The following is a 19,425-nucleotide window of genomic DNA, read 5'->3' on the forward strand; positions in this document are numbered from 1 at the left end:
GCTAGAAGAGAACATCTACACTTCAGTGACTTTCCCAAACTCAGCTGAAGGTTATGTCAAGAAGAATTACAATGTTGTTTTAATTAATACAGAATTCTCTAGTGTCATTGAGGTGATTCTGGAAAAGGAGAAAAGCATAGGTGAATTTTAGGCATGTAAAAGGCTAACACAGGTTGAACTAGAGATATTGATAAAGATCCTTTAGATGTTTGGTTAACATATTCTTCCTTACGTAATTAAAGTGCACTATAAACCAGGTAGTTTTTAGACTTACTAAAACTAAATTGCAGTGTTTTGTAACACAGCTCTTGGAAATCTTAGGGGTAGTGCTGGGAAAGGAGACACCCATCTCTGAGAGAGGAAAGCAAGAACATAAGAGTTACAACTTAGTATAATTTTATATTTGAAAAGCTATTGGGACGAGACATGAACTGATCATTTAAAACCTTCAGCCTAACCTCACAATAAAACTAGATGGGGAAGGCATAGGAAAAAAGAAATACAGTGGAAAATGTAATAGGGAAAAAAGTAAATGGTCAGAACAAACCATACATAAATCAAAAACAAGCAAGCCACCAACATTGGATAGGTAGAAGGTGCTGGAATGGAAAATTTTAATTCTTGTTTTGTACTCTGCTACAGTGATAGCTTGAGTGATATTTCTGTTTGGATTATAAACTGTTGGAGGCACAGCTCTTCTACTAGAAATTGGATCTCTACTAGTTTAAAATAAATCTTCATATTGCTTCCTTAAATGCAGGAGGCATTAACATTGTTTATATACTGTTATGTACCAAAAACCAAGAATGGGTATGGCAGGCAACTCCTAGGTTGCAAATAACTGTCTGAGCAGACCTACTGACAAGAACAATAATACTGTTACCTTAACAAGGCCATTAAGCAATAAGCACCATGGAGAAGGGATGGAGTTCATAAACAAGGCCATTTTCATAAATTAACATGGGGAAACTCATTAGAGCCACCGCATGAGGCTGCTCTTCTCTTGTCACCTTCAACGTAGAGGCTGTCAAAGGGCTGATCATGCTGTCTGTTTATTATACTGGTTTATTTGGATGAATACATTTTCATCTGGTGGCAGGACATGAAACCTGGATGACTAGGGGTCCCCTGAAGACTCCAGTGTAGAAAAGAAACCTGAGTTTCACATCGTCAGCACTCAGACAGGATGGCAAAGGGGCTGGTTGCAGCCAGTGCCATGCACTTACTGTCTCTTCCTAAGGTGCCTCGGCCAAATAGCCCAGGAGCTCTGTCGGAGCTACAAGGTACTGTCTGTGCCTTTCCTTCCTGAGCTGTGGAGACCTGAAGCTGGAGGGGCACAGCTGGGCACCACAGAGGGAGCCTTGCTGGGCAGTATTTCACTTTTGACTTTTCACTTTTCAGCTTTTTGACACTTTATGATAACCATTTTGAGCACAGCTCAATCTGAATTATAAAGTAACATGGTGTTGCAGAACTGCATGGAAGAGTGTCTGTGTAACAGAGTCGAGGGGCATGGGATGAAGGGAATCCTGTGGTTATGAGTCCTGCCTGTGAGGGTGTATGTGGCCCTAACACCACATGCCTAATGTTCTGGCATGCCAGAGTAAGGAATGTATGGCAATGCAACTGCAAAATGCATCTAGAAAGGGAGATGCAGGCATTCCTCATCTGCAAGAGGAACAAAAATGATCAAGGGACAGGAGCATCTCTCTTATGAGGACAGGCTGAGGAGCTGGGCCTGTTCAGTCTCAGGAAGAGACAACTGAGAGGGGACCCCATCAATGTCTGCCAGTGCCTGCAGGGAGGCTCAGAGGAGGGACCAGGCGCTGCTCGGTGATGCTGAGCAACAGGACAAGAGGCAATGGCCAGAAATTGATGCACAGGAAGTTCCACCTGGACATGGGGAAGAACTTTACAGAACAGGTGACCAAGTACTGGAACAGATTACCCAGAGAGGCTGTGGAGTCTAACTTCACAGATACTGAAGAACCGTCTGGAGACCGTCCTGTGCCATGTGCTCTGGATGTTTCTGCTTGAGCAGGGAGGTTAGAACACATGACCCGCACGCTGAGCTCGTCACATGCTCAAATGGACTACAACTCCCAGCATGCCTAGGGCTGCCGGGCCCCGCCCCTGCCGCGCGCGCGCCCTGTCGCGTGGACGGTAAGCGCGGGGCAGGCCGGGAATGCGAGTCGGGATTGGCCGGCGCGCGCCCCGCTTTCCAGCGTGCCGGGCAGCAGGAAGCGGCGGCGGTGGAGCGGGAAGCGGCGCGGCGAGGAGCTGCTCCCGGTGAGTCCCCGGCGGAACCGCCTCCCCACCCTTCGGAGCGCCGCGTCGTCGGGCCGCGACCCGGCCGGGAATTGAAAAGGGATCGATTTAATGCGCGATTTGATGACGTAATAAGGACTAACGAGGCGGTGGCGCTGCCGAGCGCCAGGCGCGGGCCGGCAGCGGTCAGGTCCCTCTCGGGGCCCCCCGCGGGACCCCCGTGCCTGCCGGCGCCGCCCGCACCGCGCCTGGATCCCCCGTGCGCGGCGAGCCCTGGGCGCGGGCCAGGCCTTCCGCCTTCGCCCGCTCCGGGCACTCGGCGGCCGCTCATTGGCTTCAGCGCCCGGGGCGAGCGCTGCCCGCGCCTCGCAATTGGCGGGGGTCGCTCTGACTGACACCGGCGACCGCCAATGGGGCCGCGGGTGGCCGCGGGGCGCGCGGGCCGCAGCCCGCGGGAGGCGCGCGCGGGTGGCGGGAGCCCCGGGTGGGGCGGAGGCGGCGGGGGCGCCGCCTGGCGGCCGCTGTGCCACGGCCATGGCGGGGGTGGCGCTGACCCCGCGCCCGCGCTGAGGGACCGAGGGGCGGGATAGGGATCGAGGCTGAGCCATGGTTTTGAGGGAAATGTGCAGCAGTATGCATGAGGAATTCCCGCTGCTGCGCTGCACAGCCCGCGGCTTCCACTTCCCAAGATGGCGGCGTTGTGGGCACTCCGCATCAAGTCCTGGTCACCCGACCTGCCCCAGCATTGCCCCGCCTCGGGACCCATGTGCGCGAAACAAACATCTGGTGCCTGAAATCCAGGGAATTCCAGATGTAGCCCAGGAGAACAGTAATAATAACAGGCTTCATTGACGTGGATTTGTAAAAGCAGCTCGGCCAATTATATGCACATCACATGAAATGCGTCCAGGGCTACAGGCTCAGAAGGCTAAGGCAGTATTTCAATGAGTCTTTCAAGGAAATTGCACAGACAGCTGAAGTGGTCCACTCTGTCCCTCATCTGTGAGCTCACTCACAAGTGGGAATTTGGATCGCTTCTGTCCGTCTTGGCTGCTTTGTTTTCCCAACTGTAATCTCCTTCCTCCAAAGCAGTCACACTCTTACTGAACACGTGCTGTCTTGTCAGGCCTTTTTGTGCAGTATGACTGAGGTTTTTAAAATAAGAATACTCATGCTGCAACTGCATTTAGATAGACAGTAAACTCACATTTTTACTAGTTCTTTGTAAATTAATGAATTGCCTAACATAAGTTGTATGCTTTGTAATATGCTTTGGAAGAATTCTAACAAAAAAGCTTTTTAAAGTATCTTGTGTTTGTTGGGGTAAAGTTGCTCTAATACTTTGACGTTTGTGGTGTTTCTTTTAAGATACCCATACAGTCAGTTTGGAAGTAAAGCGAAAATCATGAAACTTGGAGATCAAATTTTTGTTTCAGGAATTATGCTCTTAATTGCAAGTCATATGCTCTTTTATAATGTGTCAAAAATGGGCAAGAAGAATTTAATTGTGAAGTAGGTAGCTGACACCTTCCCACATGAGACTGTATGTGAAATACCAGATGGTGAAAGAAGGGTGGGAATTTCTGGTTGTCTGTCTTAGACCCACCGTTGCAGATAAGGTGAAAAGAATGCAACAGCAGCATCTGCTCTCTTCCACCTCATCTTTCCCTGCAGGCTGGACTCCTCTATCCACTTGAAGACCCTGACAGTTGTTTCTGGTGCAAAGTATGGAATATGTAGAATTTTCAAAAGGAAGAATTTGCTTTGATGCTTTATCTTTGTGTACTGTCATGCCTTTTCAACAAGAAGGGAGATTTAATTCATGAAACAGAGAGCGGCCAACAAGCTCCAAGTAATGTCCAGGTGTTAGAAAAACAAATTACTTGTTCATAGAATTGCCTTCTTATGCTTATGAAGACTTATTTCAGTGATCTCAGACCTAAGGGCAGGCTAACAAAGCCTGGGAAAATGGGTGTACCACTGATAGTGGACACAGAGAATGCAGAATTTAGAGGTCACAGGGACATGTAGCAGAAATCCCAAAATAAAGAAGAAACTAATAAAGCAAACTATGCGATTGTGCTGGAATCAGCTCCAGCTGGGTAACAGGTAATTCTGGCTGGGGAAGATTGCAACCAACCCAAGAAACCCGCTGATTCAAAAGAGAGGCTGAGCATGTGGACTAATTAGCAAGAAAATCATTAACCAGTAGAAAAGAGAACACTAATAAGAGAACTATGTTACTTGTAACCAGTGAACACCAATTCTTTTGCTTGCTAAAATGTAATTAGTAAAAAGTTTTTATAGTTGGGTACTTGATTTGTGGAATTCCACCAGGCACCCAGGCTGGCACAACTCTGAAATAAATAATCAATGTTACCTTGAGTATGTAGTTACTTGTTGCTATGAATTTTCTTGGTTTGCTAAGCGTTCATATTAAAGGAGAAACGTGCAGTTTCTCACGCTAGTGAATTGTAAACACAAGACCATGTTTTGTAAATATTGGCAATGTTATGAATACTTTCTCTAAGACAAGGGGAGGTTGAATGACAGCCTCCTGGACCAATGTGACAGGAGAGGTAGCGATACCCTTCTCCAATCCATGGTCACCTTGCCACAGGTATATAATGGAAAAATAAACTAAGGGCAAGTCTTCTGCCCTGCTGCTCTGATGCACCCAGATCTGTGTCCCCAGTCTGTGTTCCTGGTTGGGCCTCCACAGTGATAGTTACTGGCTTGTTGCACACTAGGTAACAAGTCTGATTTTTGTGGGCAACATTTCTGTGGTTGGCAATGTAGCAATAGCAGGTAGGGCGGGATTTCCCTAAGTAGTTGCTTCTGCTCTACTTATTTCATTCTCTTGGAAAAATGACTTCATGGGTAATTTTTTTTCTGAGAGACAGGGAGCGTATTTTGTGGTGTAACTAGGAACTCCATAATTCTTCTTTTCTGCAGCATTCTTAAGTGTATGCCACGTTAGTGTGGGAGTTGAAGATGTTGCTGCATGGATCTGAAGTAATTTTGCCTGGACGTAATTTGTGATTTGTTTTCATTAAAGCACTTAGATGCTCTCTTGAGGTTCTTCTGCATAAGCAGCAGACTACTGTCTGAATCTCATCCACAGGCACTGAGTTCTGCTAAACCTCACCAGGTCTGAGCTCCTCTGTGACTCCCACCCCCAGCTATGTTTATTGTGTTAGTAAAGAGAGGAAGGGATATCAGATTACATTTATGTGCATTATGTCTCTTTCAAAAGGCTGGCAAAGAATGCTTTACAGAGGAAGAAGTGTAAGTAGGATGGATGAATAAGCTTGACAACAAATGAAATCCCAGAAGCTGAAAGTTGCTGCTCTGTTACATCCATATTTAAAGAAAGTAAACATCTTGTGTTCATGAGCTGCAAAATGTGACCTAAATATAAAAGTTTTAAGAACTGTCTGTTAACCAAGTAGATTGTTGGGATTGCAGGAAGTAGCTAAGAAGATTCTGAGATGCTGCTGTGGTGTTGAATAAGTAACTGTGGAGATGTTATTTATTAATTATTTTTTATTTATGCAATATAAATATTGCATCCCTGCAGTATATGCTTTGCGGGTGATGGGTCCCTGCTGAATCTGTAGGATCAAGAAATACCCACTTAGGCTGTTTCTTCATATGTCCAAATAAGACAATATTCCACATCATTAACTGTGCCATTTCCTACCTGTCAGCTAACACTGAGTACAAAACCTGTTAGCAAGACTGTTTTTCCATTGGTTTTATGGTCCTGGAGTTGACATTTGTATAATAAACTGATTGTGCACAGTATTTACTGAGTGGCACAGTATTCTTGTTCTTATATTGCATTTATTTTGCAGACCAGGCCTTTTGCCATGGAAGCTGAGGAAACAATGGAATGTATCCAGGAATTCCCTGAACACTATAAAGTTATTTTGGATAGACTGAATGAACAACGTGAGCAGGACCAGTTTACAGATATCACTCTGATCGTCGATGGTATGTACAGGCCTGAGAACCCGTTGGTATGCAGAGAATTCTGAAAGCTCTGCTGGGATGCTGTTGGATTTTTCATGGACAGGTGTCAGACTGGGCTATGAACAAATTCTTGATGCTGTACCTGTGTGCAAGTTACTTGCAAAGTTTCACTGTAGTGATTAGTAATTTTGCTTCTGCTTTCCCAAACAAGAGACTTAAATATTTTCAGATAGAAGCCCTCTTCGAAGCTGCTGTGGTATATTTAATGTGCTATGGATTCCCAAAACATTGTTAAGATATTTTCCTCTACTTGATCTCTCTGACTGCATTCAAAGAACTTTTACAAATACTGTGTTCAAATGAAAAAACCTCACTCCTTGAAATAGTATTTACTGCTCACAGTAACTTCTCTGGTATCTGTCTACTAATTTTATGTATACTTAAAAAAGTGTAGAAGCACACACTTTTTGTATGTGTTCTAAGGGCATAAGAACTGTTTTAAAAGGATTATGAAGATACAAGTTCTTATTATCTCCTTAGAAAAGGTGGTATGTGGTAGATCACTTAAAGCCTGCTTCATATTCCAAACATGTCTTAAAATGGATGAACACTACAGGGAATATAGGCAGTGTCCACTAGGACAGACTTAGTTAAAGGAGTACCACCTGATCTTTAAAAGGATAGCAGCAACTCACTTGAAGAAAAAAGATCCTACAGAGCCTTGATTAAAAGGAGGTAAGCAAATGAAGAAAAAAAAATATTCTTCAGGGACAGCCACAGTTTCACTGACTTGCCCTGAATGTTTGCTCCTGCTCTGTCATTACCAAATCCATGTGCTCAACTCAGAGCTGGTTTTGTGTGCAGCTATGTAGTTCTAATCCATATTGCTTCCTTTATCCCTGTATCCTTGAGCCCTGTAAATGTTCATGCCTTTACCAGGGAGAAGAAACACAGACTCTGGAAGACAGAAAAAATAGAGCAGAACCACTTTTGCTCTGTGGTGTTTGTGCTGGCGATGGTGATAACATACATCAGTCTGTAGGAGCAACAAAAACATGAGACATACAGAGCTGAGCCCAAGACATACCGAACAAAGTTAACAGAGAAATTTCCCATAATTCATTTCTTAAATATCTGAAAAGAGGAGTGAGTGGAGTGAGTGAATTCTCCAGCTGGTTAAATTGCAGAGCTTTAGCAAGGTTAGCAATGTCAGCAAGGTTTTCTGTGAGAAGGGACACCAGCTGCAGTAGTGTCCTGTGTTATAAGGAGAGACAGTCAGTATATGTTGCTAGAATACATGTTTAACTGGGTGGTCTTTTCTTCTGCATCTGCATATATTCTGCTCTACGGGGGGAGGAGGGCATTAACCCTAAACCAAACTTCTTGTCTCCCTTTGCAGGTCATCATTTCAAAGCTCATAAGGCAGTTCTTGCTGCCTGTAGCCAGTTCTTCCACAAATTCTTCCAAGATTTCACCCAGGAGCCTTTGGTGGAGATTGAAGGTAATTGTGCAAATAAAAGCATTCAGAGTTCTGTACTCAAGCTGGAAATTATTGTGGCATCCCCAGTACAGGCCAGTGCATAGAATCATAGAATGCTTAGGGTTGGAGTAATAAAATGTTACAATCATTTAGGCCCAACCTCCCCTGCCATGGGAAGGGATGCCTCCCACTAGACCAGGTTGGTCAATGCTGTATCCAGCCTGGCCTTGAACACTTGAACATGCTTGGTCATTGCAGTTAACTTTCTAGATATTAGTTCTCGAGTTGTTTTGAGACAACTACCATCACTGAAAAGAAAGCCTCCCTGAAGAAAAATCAAAATTAGAACAGTATTAAATATATTGGAAAGAAAAATGTGAGATTATGTGGTGCCTTTTCATTATTTTTTCCCTTCTTTCCCCAAATACATGGATAGTGAAGATCAGGCAGACCCTGTATATGTTTTTAGGACTAGCAGTACTCCACTAAAGCTTTCCCACAGAGATGCCATTCTGGTCAGCTGAAAAAGGCTGTCAGTAATGGCCAATGATAGATGCCTTGGCTGGGATGCAAGAGCAAGACAGACATGGAGCAATACTTATGTGGTAGGCAGGGAGGAAATGAAATTCCTGGAGAAGCATTTCAGCCTCCTATTTTTGTGTTTAAATCTATATATTATTGAAACAGTTTTTTGTCCATCTTGTCATTCCTTTTAACTTTGTCATGGCAAAACTCCACAATTGTTCCAGACTCACATGTTTCTGTAGTAGATTTTTTTTCCAATGTGAGTGAGGTTGGAACTAGGTGATTATAAAGGTCTCTGCTAACCCACACCATTCAGTGGAGCCGTTTAAGGATGTGATCTTTATGAAGATCTGGCTACAGTACCGAGATCAAAACGGTGTGCAGGCAAGTATTCAAGATTCACAGGGAAAATGAGCCTGTGGAATTGTTAAAGGTCACTTGTTTCTCTTGCCTGTATGCAGGTGTAAGTAACATGGCATTTCGTCACCTAATTGAGTTCACCTATACAGCAAAGCTAATGGTACAAGGTGAAGAAGAAGCAAATGATGTTTGGAAAGCTGCAGAGTATCTACAGATGCTAGAAGCAATCAAAGCACTTGAAATCAGGTAAGCACATAAACCTCTTTTTTTTCCCAACACTGAAGGATAGAATCTCAATAAGGCTTTTGCAAGAGCTGGCTGCCAGTATTTTGCAGTGCTGCTCCTTTTGCTGGAACCTTCTTAACTTGTATATAACCATATATTGTTCTACTGTAACATATATGTCAGAATTACACTGGGTAAAACAAGAACGTCTCATTCATTGGGCTAGAATTTGATGACAAGTGACATAGCTTGTAAATGTTGCAGTGTTGTGACTGTGGTAACTGATGGTTGGTCTCTGCTATCTGATGGCCCACACCTGATTGACAGCTGACTGTGCAGTGACAGTGTGTCTCTGGTAATCAGACAACATTAACAAGTCTGTGCTGGTGTTTTGATTTCATGTAGCTTTCTGCTATTTCTGAGAGAATAAGCAGTGATCTTAAAACCTCTTGCTGGAAAATTAGCCTCTCAAACTTCTTGAATGAATGTAACAAAGTCAGTTTCATCTGGGTTCTGTAATCAATGAAATGTTGCTGCAGCACCTGTTATCCAGTATCAAGAACTGTAATCCATTGCCAAAGTCTACCTTGAAAATGTGGGTGCCAGTCCCATCATGCTGTTTTTCATCCTCTTTCTTCCACTGCACTTCCATAAAGTGCTCTCATGTTCTCATTTCTTCTGCGTGCTACACTGGTTGATTTTGGTGCGTGATCCAGGAGCTCATTGCAATGTACCTGTCATCTTGTAGATATCAGAAATCCAGGCTGTATGAAACTGGGTTTAACTCTGTGTTCCTGTGTGTGAACAGACTAAGGTGCCATTTATAAGCTGTGGCCTGCATTACATCATTAGTTACACATCTGACAGTATGACTTGGAGATACTGGGCGGAGTCTTGTCTCCTGTTACTGGAAAGCCTGGAAGTGATAGGGAGTGCATTGCATGAAAGGATTCATCATGGTGCAAAGAAAGGTTAAAAGCACAGCTTATTCCAGTCAGTCTATCTGATGATAAGATAGCTACTTATTTTTGAAACTGATGATCAGTAGTAAAACCTGCAGCAGAGTAGTGCTGTGGATGACTTGAAAGCATTGACCCACCCAGCTGTGTCTGTGTTTGAGGTCCCACGCAATTTTGGAGGAAGGAGGTTGTGTGTGTGTTATGCAGGGACAACAGTACAGAACTGAGGGTGGTGTTTAAGCCCAGAAAATTGAACTAGAATACTCCTTTGACAATCCTGGTGGCTTTTTTTTACCTCAGCTGTTAGCAGTGTGCTTTCTTGCATTGTGGGCTATGCTAACCCTTGTGTGTATAAACCATCATATGAAGTCACAGCTAAAGTGCTCTCTGACAAGCTCTAAGTACTGCTTGCAGTTGCACACACTCCAGAGCTTAAGAGGTGAATAGCATAGGAGAAGCTTAAACCTTATTTCTGAGTAGGCAGGCCAAAGAATTAATTATTTTAGAGAAGTTTTCTTTCCAAGTACAGGATTTCACAAATTTTTAGATAAGTCATTAGGTTAACTGGCTTTTTTTCCTGATAGATGCTTTGTATCATTCAAGAGGAGCTATTTACTTAAAATACTTAAAAATATTCTATCGACTTTAATAATGTTATTTTACTGCACTAAGGAGTGTAGATTAAGGACAAATTCTGATGTGCACACAGGTAAATGTGGTCATCATTCAACTTTGAGAAACAGCTTAGGGGAGTGTTGGATGCAGAACCTCATTACTAGGCAGGAGTTACATAATCACTAATTGATCTTAACCATGTTTATCCAAATGCTTTTCAGGAACAAAGAAAATTCATCACCCTTAGAATCAAATGAAGCACAAGGTAAAAATAACCCAAAAAAGAGGAAGATTGCTGAAACCTCTAATGTTATCACAGAAACACTGCCATCTGCAGAATCAGAGCCTGTTGAAATTGAGGTTGAGATTGCTGAAGGGACGATGAAAGTGGAAGATGACAGCATTGAAACCCTTGAAGAAGTAGCTTCTGCAGAGCAATCCATAAAGTACATACAGACAACAGGTACATCAGATGAATCTGCTTTGGCTCTTTTGGCAGATATCACCAGCAAGTATCGTCAGGGAGAGAGAAAATGCCAGATCCAAGAAGAAGGTGATAGTGCAACTGACTCCTCATGCAAACAGGTAGAAGGTATTGAAATTGTGGAACTTCAGCTGTCACACATGAACAATTTATTCCACTGTGAGAAATGTAACCGTTCATTTAAATTGTTTTACCATTTTAAGGAACACATGAAAACACACTCTACTGAGAATTACAAATGTGACATATGCAATAAAAGATACCTACGAGAGAGTGCTTTGAAACAGCACCTCACCTGTTACCACCTTGATGAAGGTGGTGCCAGCAAGAAGCAAAGACCTGGCAAGAAAATACATGTATGCCAGTACTGTGACAAGCAGTTTGACCACTTTGGGCATTTTAAAGAGCACCTCCGAAAGCACACAGGTAAGAACACTGCTATTGTCCTCTGCATGAGCCTTCATTCCAGTATTTTGAGCTTTTGCATGTTTTGGGGAAGTAGATAATATGCTGAAGAAAATAAATGAGTCCTGAATGCTAGAAATACTTTGGCTTCTAGTTATACCTAAAATGGTGGTATGTTTTTTGTTTTCCATTGATGTCAACTTTTAGGGGATTTAGTCGATTAAAAATAGGCACCTAAAACCACAAAGTAGTAAGGTAGCTTCTCTGTCAAGTCTATTAATTTTTTTTTTCAAAATACTTCCTTAAGGCATGTCCCCTTCCTCAAAAATACCAAACTGAGGAACTGTTTTATTTTCAAAATTTTCTAGTAAATATTTCTGCTGAAGTATTATTCGAATCACAATACAGTCTAGAGAGTTTCTTTATTTAACAGAACTTCTGAGCAAATACCTATTAGACATAAAATACCCTCAAAGAATTATGTCTTGTACCATCTTGTTTGGAAAGTTTTACCCTTGCTCTTGTCTCATCTCATCTATGATTTGAATTTTCTTGGTTAATTAAGCAAAACTACTAAAACTGGCAAAACATTTCTAGTCATTAGAGTACTTTTTTTTACTGTGAAATCTGCCTTTTTGAAATCTGAGTAGCATCTTTTGAGTACAGTGATTTGTACTCCTTTCTTCTTTTTAATATGGGAGATTACTTCATCTCACTGAAAAGTCTGCTGACTGAACAGACACTGAGAATGACACAGATAACTGAATATTAAATATATGTAGTCTTGATCTTCCAGATAATTTTGTTTATTATGCCAGTCATGAGTCATAAGTAAATGTTTAATGAGGGTAGCAGCTCAATTTCTTTTGCAGCTTGTTATGTTAAAGCCTTTTAATTAGAATGTCTTAATTTGATTAGAATGTATCTGTTTATGGGACTGCTGAGTATTGATGTATGGCAGTGTCCAGTCTACTCCCAATAGCCTCTTAAAAGCTCCTTTCATAAACAAGCTTTGGAAAGTCCTTATCCCTTGTAAAGCAGGGAGTGTTTCTCCATTATAAGCAATTCAAATAAATGCTAGTTAACAAAAACCTATTCAGAAAAGAAATTGTGCCAGGTAACCAGAGTAATCCAAAATACATAAAATGTTGGACACTCTTGCATAAAAGTATTTTCAATTCAATTCAAGTTAGCATATCACAAGAGGTACAGAATACTTACTAAATATATATTGATCTAATAACTATAACATATGGAATCTAATTACTTACAGTTTAGCATTTATAAAAGCCTTAAAATCAGAACAGATATCAGCATTTAACTGTGGTCTCCTAAGGAGAATGAAAAAGTTTCCGTTATAGCTTTCTAAATTTTGAGCTCTGTATAGCACTGGTTGAATGCTAAATGAACTTGAAAGGCCTGTGAGAAAATGTCCTAAAAATATTTAATCCTGTTGTTGTTCAATCACTATACCAGGGATTGCATTACAATAGCAGGGGGGCAGTACTAAGGTGATAAAATGGCTTGGGTTGCAAGGGACTTCAAACATCATTTAGTCTGACCCTCTGGGGCCATGGGCAGGGTACCTTCCACTGGACCAGGCTGCTGCAAGACACATCCAGCCTGGCCCTGAACCATCTCCACTCCTAATGCATGGGACATTCATTCAGGATGGGACACTCCACTCCACTGAGGGCTAGGACAACCACAGCTTCTCCAGGAAACTTGTTCCAGTGCATCACCACACTCTGAGAAAATATTCTCTTCCTAATATCTAACCTAAACCTACTCAGTTTCAGCTGAAGGCCATTCCCCCTTTGTCATTATCATTACTTTCCCTTGGAAAATGTCCCTCTCCGGCCTTCCTGTAGACCGTCTTTAGGCACTGGGAGGTGCTAATAGACCTCCCTGAAGCATTTTCTTCTCCAGGCTGAACAACCCCAATGCTCTCAGCCTGTCTTCACAGCACAGCTACCAGGACGATCTGCTCCATGATTTTTAGGGCACGGAGGGGAGACTGATGGGCCTGTAGTTCTCCAGGTCTTCCCTATGTTCCTGTTTTGAAAGGGTTATGCTTCTGCTTTTTCAGTCATCTTGAACTTCACCAGACTGCCACACCTCAAATTTTATGGATAGCTGCTTAACAACTTCCTTCACTAGCTGTCTCAGGACCAGCAGATGCATCTGATCCAGGTCCCTTAGACTTCCTATTTGTGTTTGAGTTTGTCCAGGAGCTCTTAGGTCATCCATGCACGCTCTGTAGAATCATGGAATAGTTTGCACTGGTAGGGATGTTGGAGATCATCTAAGTTCCAAACCCACTAGTTGCTTGGGCAAAATCCATGATTTTTGACCTGCAAAACTGAAGGCAGTTTAGCATCTCCTGCCTTTCCTGTACAACACTCTACAAAAATGTAGTATTTTGTAACCATTGAGGGGAATGTTCCCACCATTTAACATCTTTCTATAGCTTTAAGGTATATAAGTGACACTTAAGCAACTTGTGAATTTCTTCTGAAAAGCTAATTAGGAACTTGTAACTATTTCTGAAGATAGTTTTTCCACTTCAATATCGAATAACTATTGTGTGCCTGAAAATGCAGGCTTTTAAACTAGCTAGGATTAATCCTCATGGTATTCACTGAAATGGCTCAGCCTCTTTTGGAGTTCATTATCCGTTTGTTCCTAGTGGTGTCGATGTCAGGATCTATACAGATTATTACAGACTTTCAGAGGAAACATGGTCTTCCAGGGTATTTTGTAATTTAATTTGCTTGAATGTCATTGTGTTTGTGCATGGTGCAACACCTTTTGTTCATTACCACTTGATGACAGCATAGTACCTTTGATGATAAAAAGACCTGCTTTCAGCTTCCCCTGATGTTGTCCTTGCTTCTGTGTTTGATACCATGGTTGAAATGAAGTGGCCAAACTAAACTGAAAGGAATTTTTATCTTGCTGATGTCCATTTATGTCCCTCTGTGCTTTCTCTTTGGAGTATTTTGGGGGAAATTTTGGTGCAGGTTTTTAATGTTCTAGAATTGATGCACTGTTATTTCACAAGCATTCTGTGCCAGCCTCGTTTTCTGGAGCTCAGTTTCAAGCATAAGCTGTTATTACTAAAAATAATTGTATTATTTAAATACTTCCTTTTTTAATGTGTCACTTTGTATATTGACTAATGTTGATTCTTTAATTGTAACTATTATCAGATGAAAAGCGTGAAATTGCTGCTATTTCTTTAAAATATTTTGCCAGAATAGAAATACAGCTTCCACAAATACCTTAAAAGCTACTGGTAATTGTTACACTGGTTTTCTTCTAAATGACTTTACATGAGCTTTTTGCCTTTTTATATTGAATTTTCATCTGTTTTTCTGCAGAAGCTTCCAGTTTGCCACATCTTAACAGCATATTTGTCAACCTAGGCAAGAGAGAGAGAGGCGGAAGAAGAGAGACCTGAAAGAAGACTGGGTGGTTTTATACACTTACAAATCCTTATATCTGTCTTAACAGGTGAAAAACCCTTTGAATGTCCAAACTGCCATGAGCGTTTTGCTCGGAACAGCACGCTCAAATGTCACCTGACAGCTTGTCAGTCTGGAGCTGGTGCTAAAAAAGGAAGAAAGAAGCTGTATGAATGTCAGGTGGGTAATGGAAGTAGGTGAGTCTGAGGTACCTCTGTCCTTCAAGGAGCTTGGGAGGACTGAACAGAGAGGCAGTGAGAGTGGACTTATGTCTCTAAGAGCTACTTCAGTAAAATAGTATTGAATCACAGAATATGCTGAGTTGGAAGGGACCCACAAGGAGAGAGTCCAACTCTCAGCCTTGCACAGCACACCCCAGGAGTCACACCGTGTGCCCAAGAGCGTTGTGCAAACACTTCTTGAACCCTAGGCTGGTGCTGTGACCATGGCCCTGGGGAGCCTGTGCCAGTGCCCAACCAGCCTCTGGGTGAAGAACCTGTTTTCATATCCAGCCTAAACCTTCCCTGACACAGCTTCAGGCCATTCCCTCGGCTCCTCTCAGTGATCACTGCAAAGAAGAAACCAGTGTCTGCTCCTCCTTTTCTGAAAAGGAAACTGTAGATGGTAGTGAGGTCTTTGGATCACATTCAGCCACAATATGCAGATAAATTCTCATATCTAAGTATCACCATTTAAAATAATGGAATTACTGATGTGGAGCCTCCTAATACTTAAAATCATAGAGATTCTTCTGGGTAGGCTGCATTTTACGGCATTTTCTGCTTCCTTTTCAAGGTTCTTGACACACTAACCTAGGCTTTTCCCACTTCTAAGGATGCTTCAATAAAACAGAAGTTCAAAATACAAATTTTGAATACAAAATACAAAGTCCAAAATACAAATTATTATTTAATTTCTTGTTTTATTATTCTCTGATACCAAACATGATTTTGTCTGGGAAGCAATTCCAAGTTATGATGGCAATCTGTGGTACTTTTTTAGCAAAATAAATGGTGTAGAGATTGCTAGGTCACTATATGTAACTGACATTTGAAAAGCTGTTGAGATAAATCTTACTTCATTATTAAAGAGCTAATTCAAGTCGTAACTCATTTTCTAAACTTCCTCATCCTCTCACAGATGTTGCAAATCTGGATTTGTGTCCCTTCAGCCTGCAGAAACTGAAGCAATTCTGGATAAATTTTTAGGTTTTCTCTTTAGAACTAAATTTGAACAAATTTTTGTTCACTGGACAAATAGGAGAAAAAGTTTCTTGATGAGTCCTTTTGGTGCTTTTCAGGTGTATGCCTTGAATACTGAATTAGATTCTGTGTGGCAAGAATAGTAATTATGTGCTTGGGCACTGCTTTAAGTAATTATCTTTATGTTTGACTAAGTAATTGAGTGCTTATCTATAATATCAGTATTTTAAAAACTGTATGTGCAATCTCTTTCTCAAGTGTGAGCCTGGGAGGAAAAAGAGTGTGGCAGTAGTATTACAACCCATTTTAGCAGACTTCAGCAGCAAAATGGATATGTTTGTCTCAACTACACAGACCTGTTCTTGAGCTAATCCTGTGAGATACTTACTCCATCATCTTTCTGTGCTGTTACTGAAAATTATGAAGCGATAGAACATCCTGTATCAAAACTGTTTGCCAACAGTGAAGGGGTGTTGAAATATGTGTTCTTGTTGCTTTCTATGGGCAAATATATTAGCATGGTCAAAGACTCCTGAGCCTGTGGGTTTTTCTACTCCAAGCTCGACTCTATCCCGGTCTTCTGTCTCCTCTACCCTGCATCTCATTTATTTCTGCAGTCTCTGTGTGTTGTTTTCCAGCTATTTACCTCCAATGCCCGCTGAAGGGAAGGAACAGAACTCCTGTGCTTTGTGTCTGCTGCTGAGGCAGTACTTTTGGCTGGAAGAGAATGAGAGGGATGGAGTTTTAAATGTTTTATCTGCTGAAATCACTCAAGTGTTTGGTTTTTTTTTTAAATCACAGAATGAGAGAGTTCAATCTAGCCTGTTAAAAAACCTTACCATGTCATAAGCAAGTGAAAGCTGATAAGAAAAAGTTGTTCAGTAGTACTACATCTAGGGTGTCAGTAAAACAACAGTTTGTATGACACTTTCATTGCACCCTATTAATGCGTAAATATCTTTCCACCCAAAACTCTAGTGCCAGACATGTATTGATTGGGGTTTGATACTGCATATAAATTTCAGATGAGAAAACTTTAAAATGCTCTATTGACTCATTAATTTTGTAGGCATCTTATGTAGGCATCTTAGAAAAACAATAAATACGGAGTCTTCTGTTCATTTGAAGTGTTCTTCTCAGCTTTTGCCTCTAACTTGTTTGTTTTTTGAATCCAAGTAGCAAGAAGCTATACAATGAGAAGCCATGATCTCAGATAGGCACTGTATTTTGTCACATTTCTGTTGGCACTGTTTAACACTGTATCTTTTGTTTCAGGTTTGTAACAGCGTGTTTAACAGCTGGGATCAGTTCAAAGACCACTTGGTAATACACACTGGTGACAAACCCAACCACTGTACCTTATGTGATTTGTGGTTTATGCAAGGCAGTGAGCTGAGAAGGCATCTCAAAGAAATGCACAATATTTCAGAACTGTTAGTGACAGAAGAGGTTCTTCCAGTGGAAGCTATGGAAGCTGAACCAGTAACGTCAATGACAATAATAGAACAAGTTGAGCAAGTGCACGTCCTACCAGTAATTCAGGTACAAGTGGATCCTGCACAGGTAACCATGGAACAGATGCACCAGGATCTCATCCAGGACAATCAAGTGAAAGGCACACAGATGGAGGAACTACAGGAACAAGTCCAGATTAGCTACTTGGAAGTTGAACACATTCAGACTGAACAAGGTGCTGCTGAAGTTCATGTGGAGCAGTTACACGTTGAGCATGTAAATCAAATACAGATGGAAGAAGTACAGGCAGAACTTATAGATGGAACAGACCTTGAACAAGTAGAATATCAAAGTGCTGATCAAGGAGAAACAGAAGAAAAGGATCATGATCAAGCAAATGATGCAGATAAGGAACATCATGAGCAAGCTGAAGACTTAAAAACACAACAAATAGTGGACACACAAAATGCAAAAGTGGATGACTAGGACAAATAATGACACTGCAGTTTTAAGAATGAAATACCAAATTATTTTTGTTATGTTTTACATTGGTTTTTGAACCGTCACTGGTCACCTTTCCAATATGCTGTCCATAGGAAGCTGGACAAGTGGACCAAAACTAGCTTTCTTCATGTACAATTAAACTTCTCTCACATGTGAAAAATACTTCCCCATTCATGTAGTGCCATGGAACAGAAACTACCACAGACACGGACAACTTTGTGAGATTTTTAGCAATGAATAGTTTGTATCATTGTTACACCATTCCTGGGCATATGTAAAAGTAATTTCACCTCTTTTCCTCTTGCAGTAGAAGCAAAGTCTTGTATAAATTTGCAGGATGACTGCGGCAGGAGAATCAGTAAAATCTGAGGGATTCTGCTGTAAGTGGCAATTACATCCCTATGAATTTTTGGATCTTAACTTTCAGGCTGGGCTAAAAGCACTGTTGCTGGAGGTCTCTGAGCACAAAAGTCCTGTGCCTTTTCAACACTGAGTGGTTAAATTTGCCACAAAGTTTCTAGAGTTTTTGAGAACGTAGTTCTGTTAAAGGCAATGTAGGTAATATGATAGTGCTTTATATTTTTGCTTGAAATTGCCGGTTACTGATTTTCTTTTTGCATTAAGTTTAGAGGTGGGGGGCTGAGGGAGGGAACAGACTTCACTTGGAGGCAGCAGGACACCCGAAAAGGGACACTTAAAAGATAGGAAAAGCTTGGTATAGTCTGTGATAAACATGATCTAAAAGAAAGCTACAAGCAGGCTTTTCTTTTATAAATAATCATTTTTGAAAATGAATATGTTTAAACATAAACAGAGAGACTTATCTATATGGTATCAGGTTCTTGTTTTTTTTTAAATGAAATTCCAACACTTGACAAAAAGATGTGCTAAACATAAAAGTAAAAGCCATAGGTATGAATGCTAAACTGTGGATTGAAAAGTAGAAGTGTAAATAGTTTAATCAATATTAGAAAATAAAACAATACCAACCATTAAATGTTGCATTATTTGTTTCATCCAATATATTAAGAACAACCGAGTGACTGGCAATTAAGTGCCAAGTTCCAGTATTAAGGATCAATCTCATTTTTAATGTGATTAATAGCTTTTTACTGTAAAGTTAGATTTGTAAAGAAAATGCTTGTCTATGGCCAAGGATGTTAAGAATGTCTTAATTACTGCTGGAGGTTAGAGGTGCTCCAAACTCCTGAAGAAACTTTATTTTCAAAGCCTTAAATGAAGGGAAGAATTTTTGCAAGGACAGTCCCTGCTTTTGGTAATACTATAGATCGTAGTTAAAATCAGGCTTTTCTATTTCATCTTCAAATGCAGAACTGCTTCCTGGGATTTTTACTTTTATTTAGTTTCATTCAAAATTATTGTGTTTCATCATAGCCATTGAGAAACTGTTGCAAAAGAAACATGGATCTCTATTAAAATTTCAAACAATTTGACAAATATAACTTGCATTTTTTTTTGTTGTCTTTTCTGAGATGCAAGT

The 19,425-nt window shown here is 41.1% G+C and overlaps 1 protein-coding gene across 3 annotated transcripts; it reads left to right on the forward strand.

The window, feature by feature from the left end:
- Nucleotides 1–2,150: 2,150 nt before the first annotated feature.
- On the forward strand, nucleotides 2,151–19,404 carry ZNF131 (zinc finger protein 131). Of its 3 annotated transcripts, XM_063423119.1 has the most exons (8): nucleotides 2,151–2,289; nucleotides 6,126–6,264; nucleotides 7,643–7,744; nucleotides 8,710–8,854; nucleotides 10,629–10,992; nucleotides 11,095–11,317; nucleotides 14,813–14,943; nucleotides 17,241–19,404. In XM_063423119.1, the coding sequence occupies exons 2-8, from the start codon at nucleotides 6,141–6,143 to the stop codon at nucleotides 17,904–17,906; spliced, it is 1,755 nt and encodes a 584-aa protein (XP_063279189.1). In that variant the 5' UTR covers nucleotides 2,151–2,289; nucleotides 6,126–6,140; the 3' UTR covers nucleotides 17,907–19,404. The 3 variants fall into 3 exon arrangements, with proteins under 3 accessions (XP_063279189.1, XP_063279188.1, XP_063279191.1); XM_063423118.1 differs by having other exon boundaries at nucleotides 10,629–11,317; XM_063423121.1 differs by lacking the exons at nucleotides 2,151–2,289; nucleotides 6,126–6,264; nucleotides 7,643–7,744; nucleotides 8,710–8,854 and having other exon boundaries at nucleotides 10,864–10,999.
- The last annotated feature ends 21 nt before the right edge of the window (nucleotides 19,405–19,425 follow it).

Source organism: Prinia subflava, chromosome Z (assembly GCF_021018805.1).
Source record: "Prinia subflava isolate CZ2003 ecotype Zambia chromosome Z, Cam_Psub_1.2, whole genome shotgun sequence".
Lineage (NCBI taxonomy): Eukaryota > Metazoa > Chordata > Aves > Passeriformes > Cisticolidae > Prinia > Prinia subflava.